At 36.4% G+C, this 11,246-nt stretch overlaps 1 protein-coding gene across 1 annotated transcript; it reads left to right on the forward strand.

Annotated features, from left to right (window-relative positions):
• The first annotated feature begins 456 nt into the window (after positions 1-456).
• LOC122300401 (pumilio homolog 24) lies at positions 457-9,526 on the forward strand. The gene is made up of 17 exons (XM_043111026.1): positions 457-789; positions 1,045-1,098; positions 1,584-1,645; positions 1,761-1,842; positions 1,934-2,057; positions 2,173-2,256; positions 2,711-2,825; positions 5,493-5,643; positions 5,767-5,880; positions 6,042-6,113; positions 7,151-7,201; positions 7,294-7,344; positions 7,634-7,741; positions 7,834-8,034; positions 8,269-8,343; positions 8,673-8,917; positions 9,023-9,526. The coding sequence occupies exons 1-17, from the start codon at positions 544-546 to the stop codon at positions 9,153-9,155; spliced, it is 1,968 nt and encodes a 655-aa protein (XP_042966960.1). The 5' UTR covers positions 457-543; the 3' UTR covers positions 9,156-9,526.
• Positions 9,527-11,246: the final 1,720 nt, after the last annotated feature.

The raw sequence follows: 11,246 nt of genomic DNA on the forward strand, positions 1-11,246 counted from the left end.
ATATAACCTCGTATTGGATTAGCCAAATAATAATATAATAATATTTTTTTTAATAATAATATATTTTCTTTTCAAATTTTGCAACTATACTAATCATATGTTAATTAATAATTTAATTTTTACTTGAATTATTTGTTTCCCAACTATTAATTTTCATCACAAAAAATGTGCATGAACCTTACCTCCTGCTTATATATTAGTTTGCACAAAATTAATATACAAAAAATGTTTATGTACATGAAAAAATGTACATGAAAAATGTGCAGGAGGTCAGGTTCCTTTGAACTTCTTGTAACAAGTTGCGAGTTTAGAGGGCAAATGGTCGCTTTAATAACATCTGTCTCCGGTAACGCGCGCTGAAGACAGAGAACTTCATTTAAAAAGGCGCATACGTCGCTGTAATTGTATAGATGGAGCCAGGGCAAAAACGACCCGTTTTCCCAACCTACCCGAAAAGAGCATCCCCAATTCCGCAAATAGAAAAGGAAGGGTTTTTGAAGTGCTAAAACCCCCAAGACCTCTCAGAGGTGAGCTGCGAGTCCAATGGCGGCTAAGTCCCACCAGCAGAGCAGCAAGACCAAAAAGAGGAAGCAAGTTCCTGGTGCTAATGCCGAAGCACCGGACCGCTCCACCTATTCCAAGAAGCCTAAGCTCGTCTCCCCGAGACTGTCAGGTCCCAAGGGCTCCAACAAACCGTTCAAACCACTGAAATCGAAGTTCATGAAAGCGGAAGCCGGGGAGGAGAAGAAGGCTCCGATGTCGAAACGAGAGCGTCGCCTCCATGCCAAGGTCGTTTATTGTCACATTTTCATTCAGTCTTTTTGCGTGCGTCTAATGTAATGCTTTTAGCATGTCAATTTGGAGGTAGATTGGACAGGTTTGTTAACTGCATTTATGTGCAGATTCAGAAACGATTTAAGTCTTTTAGTAGTGAAATTAGCAAATTTGATTGAAGTTGGTGAAGGGAAACCGAAGCTGGTGGACTGCGATTAGAGGGTTACATATTTAATTATTTTAAATTTCGTGAGCTATTATGTATCTCAGGAGCTGTCAGAGGCTAGGAAGAAGAAGAGGAAACGATATTACGCTCTTGAGCATGTGAGTATTATTTACTCATTTTTTTCCTGCGTTTGTTCTACTAACCCATGATCCATATTGGTTTTCGTATAGGCACCTGATCACTAAGAACTTTTTCTTATGAGATCGTATTAGTCTAAAATATATTTTAACATTCACAATGATTTTTTTTTTTTTTTTAATGGAATGATTATAAGCGTTCTTCTTTTAGCCTCTACTAGTTCCTAAGCTTGTATTTAGGTGTTTTCTCTTGTATACTTCTTGTGTACTTGGGCTATGCCTATCTACTTGATTCGATAAAACTTCTTATTACTTATAAAAAAAATACTTTGTTGTAGCATATACTAATATCATGAATGTATTTAACTCTACCAATAAAAGCATTGTAGCATGGCTTTCTTTTTCCTCGTGAAAACAGAATTTGACTAAGGCCTGTTTATGAACCCACTCGCTTAGCTCAATGTGGCTTTTGGCTCATTTATTTATTTATCTCTAATCTTCTGTAGGAGCTTGCATCTCTGTGGGAAAAGATGAGGTGCCACGATATTGCGAAAGAAGACAGATCCAAGTATGCATGTTGTTACATCTAACAAGTGATTAAAATTTTGACTTTGTGGCATATTCTCTTATCCATCTTTTCTTCCTTCATTTCTCACTTTTGTTATGACTTTTATTATCTGAAGGTTTGTGACTGAAGCTCTACAAAAGATGAAGGGCAAGATTCCTGAAATCGCTGGGTCCCATATTTCTTCTCGTGTCCTGCAGGTATCTTTCAGTGTTTACTTTGCAATGGCATTGATTTCAAGTTCCATTTCTGGTCAGAGCAGCCTCTAACATTCTGTTTCCTGTACCATAGACTTCTGTTAAGTACTGTTCACAATCTGAAAGGGATGCGGTGTTTGAAGAGCTTCAACCACATTTTCTTAATCTTGCATGCAACACCTATGCGGTTCATCTGGTGAAGAAAATGTTAGACAATGGTATGGGTTAGCCTAAAAAATTAACTGAGATACTAGAGGGCATTTCTTACAATAATTGTTTACTTGCAGTTTGTCTCCAAGTTTGAGGTCAAGTTACTCTATTTTCTATTTGCAGCCTCCAAAAAACAGCTTGCAGGGTTTATCTCCTCCCTCCATGGGCATGTGGCTTCTCTTCTTCGCCACATGGTTGGATCTGTTGGTATGTTTTAACGATTTCCAGTGCAGTTTTTCTCTGTTCTTGAGTTTCCTTCCAAATAATTGGATTAGCAGGAGTGATATGACCCAGGATATAGCTAGAAATATGGGCATTTTTTATTTTATTTCCTCTCTTTTGTAATCACCTAAGTTATGATTGATTTAAATTATTCATGTCCATGTCTTGCAATGTCTCAAGCACTTAATAAAGGATATAAGGTTTTTTTCTCCTGCAACATAGAATGATTACATTTTATGGGAGTTTGAGAGCCATAAAAGGAGAAGAAATATATCATTTACTTTTGGCATTGACACTACCTATATAAATTTTTACATACAACTGATGTAATTCCTAAAGGCGATACCAATGCATGTATTTCCAGTAGATAGTGATCTACATTTTTCTCAAACCTCATTTAAATATTCTTTTAACTATTGGTTGTATTCTTATCTGGCAGTTGTTCAGCATGCATACGAGTTAGCAAATGCAGCACAAAAGCAGGAATTACTGATTGAATTGTATTCTAAGGAGCTTCAATTGTTTCAGGACCTGGTCTCAATGAAAGAGCGCAGGTAAAGCTTCATCCTGCCCTTTTTTCTCTCTCAAATTTTACCAGTTGGGTGGTTGTTGGTTTACTTTCTCTAATTACTTTTCTTTTTAATACTTCATTATAATTTTCTGTTGATAAGTAGCCCCGTGTAATTGGGCTATATGCCTATCTATTTCACCAAGAAAACTCTTGTTTATTGTTCAAAAAAGTTATCTGTTGATGAGTGTTGCTTCACTTTTGGTAAGTAATAAGAAAATATTATTGAAAAATACCAAAGGCAAAGCTCAAGTACATAAAATGTGTTCAAGAGAAACGCCTAATTGGAAATAGAAGAAGATACGAGGAAATTGTAAAAATTGAATCCATTAAAATCTTTAGCAGCTGCCCAAACGCAAAATTTAAGCTCATCCATTACCCGTCGAAGTCTTCAAAACTTCAATCATTCTTTTCCCTCCCTATACACCACAATAAAAATATGGGAGCCATGTTTTTACACTGCTTGGATGCCACGACTCTCTCCAGCTTGTAAAAGGTCTACTTATCCTTCTAGGCATAATCCAAGCCAATCCAACTCTAACAAAGAAGTCATATTCCACAAGGTTATGGCGGCCTTTTAATGGAGTTCAAGGTGGTTGACATAGATTTCCCACTCTTTCTGCAAATACAACACCAATTAGCCACAATGATATGGAGCTTCTCTAGATTGTTAGTGTGGATCTTTTCTAAGGAGGCTGTCCAGGAGGGGGATAAAATGCTCTTAGAGGAGCTTGCTTAAATACTCCTCCAAGGAAAAGGTTAGTATTATAAGTATGAAGTCTTGATAGAAAGAACAAACAATTAACTTCCTTTTCTTGGAAAGGGTCCAAAGGGTCTTATCTACAAATCCACACACAATCTAATAGAGTACAAAGGATTAAAAAAACCTATGAAGGCATCAACTTCCCAGTCATGAGCTGTTTTGGGAAAATTGACATTCCACTAAGGGTAGCAGGTGGATAATTCCAATTAGGGCTGGGCAGCTGGGCACCGCCCCCCGCCACCCCGCCATCCACCGCCTTGGCCAGCTTAAGTGGCACGGGCAACCCCACCTACAAGCCACACACATAGCGGGGGCAGTTTGGGCCTTGTCCCGCACCCCCCCGGGGACCCCAGCCCAACCCAAAATTATAATTATATTTTCATATATAAAAATTTGTTGATAATACGAGATGTTTTTATCTTATGTTTTGTTTTTTTAAGGATACGACAAAACGACATTGCTTTGGGGTTCCTAACCCTCCTGGGCAGTCTCTCTTTCCCCTCTCTTTTCTCTCTGGTTCTTCACTCTTCTCTCAGACTCTCTCTCCCTCTCACAACGTCCTCTTCTCTTCCTCCTCCGCTTCCTCCTCTTCTTCTCCTCCTCCACTTTTTCTTCTCCTCCTAGAAGCACTCAATGCTCGTGGCCATGGGTTTGCGAAGGGAACCATGGCCACGAGTGGCCGACGCCGTGGTTCTTTGTTAGGTCAGATCTATTTTACTAATTTTAGTTTAGGATTAATATATATATATTTTTTTTTTGTTTTCGAATTTGTTGTGGATTTTAGGTTTTTTTTTTTTTTTTTTTTTTTTTTTTTTTTTTTTTTTCTGGTTTTCTACGCCGTGGATGGGCAGTGGACGGGGGGCCCCGCCTCGGGATGTGGTGGCAGATTCCGGGGGCAAACCCCCCTGCCCCACCCCAGCCCATGTGGGGGCGGGGTGCGGGCACCCGTAATTCCAATAGATTAGCCACTGAAGCCTTCTGTACACACAATTCTACACACTTCTGGGAAAGCTTTCTTGGGACCCTATCTCCGCACCATAAGTCCAGGATTTATCCTAGAGTCATCATACCCATTGTGCACATCACATCTAGTATAAGTAGGAAAGTTTCCCCCATTATCATCTGATTTTTTCACAATCCCACACCCATGCAGACCATATTCCTTACTAGAATACCACTTATACCCCATACACAAGCCAACTTGGAGTCCATTATAGCTTTCCACAACACCTCATAGCTTTCCACAGCACCTCTCATGCTGATAATGCCACGGCCGTTTTCCTATTAGGCTGCTTGAACATAAGCAAGTTTTGAGCTTCCAACCCTCCCCTTTAAATTGGAGAGCCACTTTTGCCTAATTTACTTGGTGAAACTGAACTCCCAACCTCTTATTTTGATAATACTTCATTGTAATCCTCATATACAATGATTTTTTTAAATAAATTTCTGCAATATTATCATTCTCTAGCATGCATGCGCGCACGCACTTTAAGCAATCTAGTAACTAAGTAATCCCATTCAGCATGTTGGACAGTTGAAGCACCAGAAAGTGAAAACCTGAGTTTCTAATTTTTTTTTTTTTTCTTTTCACCACTCTGGATAGTGGCTAATTCAAATTTTTTCTCACATGTACAAAGTAAAGAAAAGTGAATTATCTGCATGCTTTTTTTTATGACACTGTAAGAGACAAAAATGAAAAATCCATTATTTAATGAAGATTTATGACTTTGGATAATTGGTCAAATGATTGGTATCTTCACTCATGAAAGCTGGCAACATATTCTGAGATTTGCTCACCTTTTTTTGCCTTGCTTTAGATAACCAATACTTAAAATGATTCTGGTGGTCATGCTACTGTAGTTTTTTTAAAAATGTTTTGTTGTCATTCAGGTTAGTGGAGGTAATCTCAAAGCTGGGCCTACAGAAATCTTCAGTCTTACGACACATGACTTCAGTGATTCAACCAATTTTAGAGAAGGGAATAGTTGACCACTCTATCATACACAGGATGTTAATTGAGTATTTCAGCATAGCTGATCAGGTGTTTTTGAGATTTTAAAATGCACCATAAATTTTTTAGGACTTCAGAATAATTTTCTTGCTCGCCTTTGTGGCTTCTGCTTCTTGTCTTTCTTTTGCTTTCTAAATCAAGTTTGTTGGACAGTCCTCTGCTGCAGATATAATCCAACAGTTGTCGGGTGCACTCCTTGTTCGAATGATTCATACCAGGGATGGATCCAGGATTGGGATGCTGTGTGTCAAGCATGGAAGTGCAAAGGTTTGTCACAACTGGTCGTAGAATTCTACTCTTAATAAAAAAGATTTAAAAAAGGGCAAAAAAATCCTGTTCATTGCTTGTGTTACCGTACTCTTGTGGAGTGCTGAATCTCTGATCATTGATGACTTCTGATTTGTTCGTTTTTCCTATTTCTACTTTAGGAAAGAAAAAAAATTATCAAAGGAATGAAAGACCACATAAGCAAGGTTGCTCACGATCAGTGTGGGAGTTTGGTAAGGACTTCAAATTTCAGGGTCCTGTCAGCTTAAGTGTTACTCTTCTGGCAAACATTGCACCTCTAGCTTCCATACTTCGTCTTCTGGCATCTATCTCCTATATGTTTTTAAAAAGACATCAGTTAGTTGTTATTGATTTTAGTAGTATCTAACTTCTTAGTAATGATTTACCAAAATCAATGTTGAGGGTATAAATGTTGCCATATTCTGAAATTACATTGACATTCATATAGCTAACACGTAGTATCTCACAAAATTCAAATATTTTTAAGACACCTTTAGAATGAATTGCTTTCTTTTAGCCATGTCTCTTAAGTGTCCATTTGTTGATATGGAAAAGGGAAGTATGTTGCTAAAGAGCTTGTTCTTACATTATGTAAAATTGGGTTTGCTACAAAATTGAACTAGTTGCATTACATGAGATGCATGATGCATGCTAGCCAGCTTACTACCTGGAAAACGGCATTCTGGGATGGCAAAGGGGAAGCCCATATCTTTAATAACTAATCGTCAAGTTTATTGTGCTTTGGTTCAGACACACTGGGATGGGAGTTTGGTGGAAGATCAATCATTTTGTTGATCTTCTCTATAGCTCCAAGTGCAGAATTCCTGATGAGGAAAAACTAATTGGCTAAATGTTTTAACGTAACAAATTTTCCTTCCCCTCCATATTAATCTCTTATCTGATGCATGTTCTTAATCTAAGAACGTGACTGAAATATTTATATCTTTTAAAGTTTTAGTGAGAATGAATGATCCAAGTATGCTCATGAAGTTCATCATCTTTTTTCATTTTGGTGATAATTTCCTTACATTATATTATTGCAATTGGTGGGCTAAATATCTATGAATTTCTTATTTTGTTCGTAAATCCTAGTTAAGTATTACTCATGTATACATCATGTGCGCTTGGCTATGCCTATTATCTTATGAATAAAACTTCTTGATTACCTATGAAAAGAAATTATATGATTGCAATTAAATATGTGCTAGATTTTTGGGGAAGCTTCACTTTTCCACAATTGGCTTTTCAGGTGCTTGTCTGCATTTTATCAATAGTTGATGATACAAAGCTAATAACAAAGGTTGGATATTGTTTTTTGATTATTAGTTGTTGTGACATCTATTGCAAAATCACTTTCAAATGGACGCGCTTACTTAACTCTCTTGATTACAGGTTGTGATTCGTGAGCTTCAAAAGATTTTAAAGGAGCTTGTTTTTGATAAGGTTCTCTCTCTTCTGATGTACTTACATATGGTGCTAAATGATTTCAAAATATAGTTAACATCATATAAGTGACAAGTATGGATGTTCTCCTTGAGCATTTGTTTAATGTGGGCCCACACCCCTTTCTTATAAATAATAATGACCTATTTATCACTCAGGACTTAATTATTTATTGTGTGTAGTGTAGCGTGTTTGCCTATCAATTGCTTTTTACAATACTTGTAGAGCATCACTTAGAGATGGATCTGAATTACTAAGTGCTTCTTTTTTTATCATTTGTAAATTTTAGAATGGAAGGCGTCTGTTGCTGCAGCTACTTCATCCAGACTGTTCACGCTATTTCAGTCCTGATGATCTGAATTCTCTCAATTTATCAATTCCTTCTCTCAGTGCCAAGGTGATTTTGAAGCTCTTTATCTTTTTGAAGAACCATATGCGAATGGTGATGCAGCTATATTGGATCTAACTCTGTTTTGTTGCCACTGGCAGAGTGAGTCAGGAGCAAATTCTGAAGCAAAATCCTCAATGGTTGTAGAATCTAGTGACGAGGAGGCCAAACGTGAGACTGAAGTGACAGTTGCCGAGGGTAATACAAGTGCTTCTGGTGATGATCTTCACCTTGTTGAGGGAGGAAAAAAAGATCCTTTCTTAAGAAGGCAAGAACTGTTGGTCAATAGTGGTCTTGCCGAGGTTTGCTGCTTTACTTTCTGGATTCCTTAATAAAATTTCCTTTTAATTTTACTTTTTGATGCATCATTCTATTAACTTCTTTCAATCAATAGAGATATTTTATAATGCTTCGTATATTATCATTGTCAATAATGATGATATTTTGAACATCTAACAATATACCTAAAGTTAGCTAAAAATACTTGTTAAAAGACTAAACTTGAGTGGAAAACTTGGATGCTGGAATGCTTGCAGGGTCTAATTGATCTATGTATCGAGAGTGCAGGAGAACTCCTTAGATCAAATTTTGGCAAAGAAGTCTTATATGAGGTAATAAATATGTTTACTAGAGTTATTATGTTAATATAGTTCGATGGTTGTCTAATTCTCCCCAATGTACATTAATAAATCCCCATTTTATCAAGATAAAAATTTCCCCAATCTTAATCAGTTGTTATTGTGTTTGTTAACTTGTATAATTCCTATCAGACACTGTTTCCTCACCAGATCCCTACATCTTTCTGAAAATTAGACATGATGAAATTTTTATGTTGGCAATATGATTCTTCAAAATCACAAGTTGGTTCGTGAAATAAGCTGCCCTTTCTAAATTCTGAGCCTTTCATATTGCGTCGAGTGATTGTTGGTCATACATGCAGGTTGCAACCGGAGGTTCTGGTGGCATTCTCCGCCCAACTTTGGATGACAAGTTGAATGCCCTTCATGAAGCAATAGCATCTCTTGCAGCAACGGCATCAGGAGAATCAGAAGAGGAGCACGTTCTAAACAATTTCCATTCCTCACGGACGATTAGAAAACTCATCTTGGACTGCCCCACATTTGCTCGTACTTTATGGAAGAAAGCTCTGAAAGGGAAGAGTGAGTTGTGGGCCCAAGGTCACAGGTAAGGCTTCAGTCTTTCAAATCTAATTCATTGAACCAGCTAAAAACAAGATGTGATTTCTGATATATTTGGGGCTTATTCCCTTTTTTTTTTTTTTAATGGCAGTTGTAAGGTAATTTGTGCATTCTTGGAATCCTCTGATTCTAAAGTACGTGAATTGGCTAAAAAAGAGCTGCAGCCTTTGATAGATGGTGGCATTATCAAAATCCCTGAGACCAAGCAGGCAGTCAGCAAATGAGGCTTAATAGCAGTCATGGTGGACCAACAGTGTTTAATCAAGTGAGTGGACATAAGATCCGGCGCATTGCTGCCTGATTCCGCATTCGTATGCAAGTCGAGTCATCTAGGGATTTCATGTAATTTAAAAGAGTACCTTGATGAATTCTTTGGACTGACAAAGTCTCTTAGAGGCAAAAAAATGAAATTTTGTATGGAGTGTCTCCTGTCATATAATCAGGATGAAAAGATTTTAAGTATAAAAAACAGCAAAATTCCTCTACATCAGTATCAGAAGGGCTACTGATGTTTTTGAGCTTTTTTCTTACAAAGCTTTGCCTGTATCATTTTGATGTTGAAGACATGTTTGAGTCTGATATTTAATATGTTCTAGGTGATGCATTCCCATCCCATTCCCCAAAATTTTCCCTAAAATTTATTTAAAAATCACACTTCCTATAATTTTCTCTTAAATTTTATTTATCTTTAAAAAATCACATATATCTTATTCCTTATCATTTTTTAGTCTATTAAAATAATATTCTTTTATTATTTTTTTATTACTTTTTTCTCTCACTTCCATTTCCATTCTTAACTACTAACTATTTTGTCTTTTTCCTCTGTTGAGTATTTCTAGCTTTAGCTAAAAGTCATTTTAACACGAAGATTATTTTTTATCCCAATATGCAAATGTCAGTGAAATTAATATAAATAAGAAATATTCATATTTTTCCAACGGTTTTTATTTTGTAGCTTATTAAATACAAAATTGGAAACGCTTGTGAATTATATTGAAATGAAAGGTAATAATAATTACAATATCTAAAACAATGTCCATATATTGGGTCCAAAAGTTTATTATATATCACTAAGCTCAGAATTTTCTCATTGTCAAGTCTCAAAACAAATAACCACAACATCTAAATAAGAATAATGAAACTGGTTTTTTCTAGTTTTTGCTTACGCCTCTCTAAATCAATTTCAACTCAATATCTATTAGTTTGGATGTCCATTGAGGCTTGTATTTTATGAAATTTAGTTTTTAATCGATGAATTGTCTTCTGCCCATAAGATGCTATTTCTAGGTCATTCCAACAAAAAAACCTGCAAGTCTGCCCAGCCTACACAATTGACAAGTAATAAAATTTGTAAGCATCACATCCAAGCTACAACTATAAAATCATAATTAGACCCAACAAAATTATCAAAATTACCTCATAGTTTTGGCAACTGAAAAATCGATGCCCCTCATTTTCCTTAGTATGAGCAGTTCGTCAATATACTTTAATACCACAATAATATATTGGGTATTTCATTGCGACGATTGTTTGCTGAGCATGACATATTGATGGTATTACTACTTGACCCAAGCATAGGGTAGTATTATATTTTGTTTGGCTTCAAGTTTATAGACAAACTGTAAGCATTTCCATTGAAGTTTGTCCACTTATTTTGGTAAACAGCTCAGGAACTGCATAGTAACATACATGAAATTTTTCACACTGATCTTGAATGGTTGTAACAACCGGTTGCCACTACTTATTGGCCGTTTGAGTTACCATGCCATGAGGTGTGTGCCAAATTTCCTATGTCTGCACTTGACTTTGTCATCATCATAGCTGAGATTGTTAGAGAAGGAAACACCAACGACAACCATTCTTAGTTCCCAAAAACAAAAAATGCAAAATCAATACATTTAAATGGCCAAAGAAAATGTCTTCCATTAGACTTAGAATGGTTTTATTATTTACATCATGTGTGCGATAGGAGTACAACTAAGAAAATGACTACAAAACCAAAAAACCATGGTTACCTTTTGTGAAAACAATCACAAAATAGTTGATGGCTATCCAGGAATCGAATTACCCAACCACTTTCCTTGGAGCCCCATTAAAAACACTTGTGAATTAATCTCCTCCTATGGAGTCATTTGAACTATCATTACAGCTTTATACAAACTTCAATCATACAAACTTCAATTATACAGACTTCAATCAATACCAAACAACTCCTTCATGAATGCATACAAATGCATTGGGTAGAAATCAATATAACAGCAACAAGTTTAGTCCAAATTAGGTAATTGAAACAAACAACTAAGTCCACTGTAACA

The sequence above is a fragment of the Carya illinoinensis genome, chromosome 2, assembly GCF_018687715.1.
Source record: "Carya illinoinensis cultivar Pawnee chromosome 2, C.illinoinensisPawnee_v1, whole genome shotgun sequence".
Taxonomy (NCBI): Eukaryota; Viridiplantae; Streptophyta; class Magnoliopsida; order Fagales; family Juglandaceae; genus Carya; species Carya illinoinensis.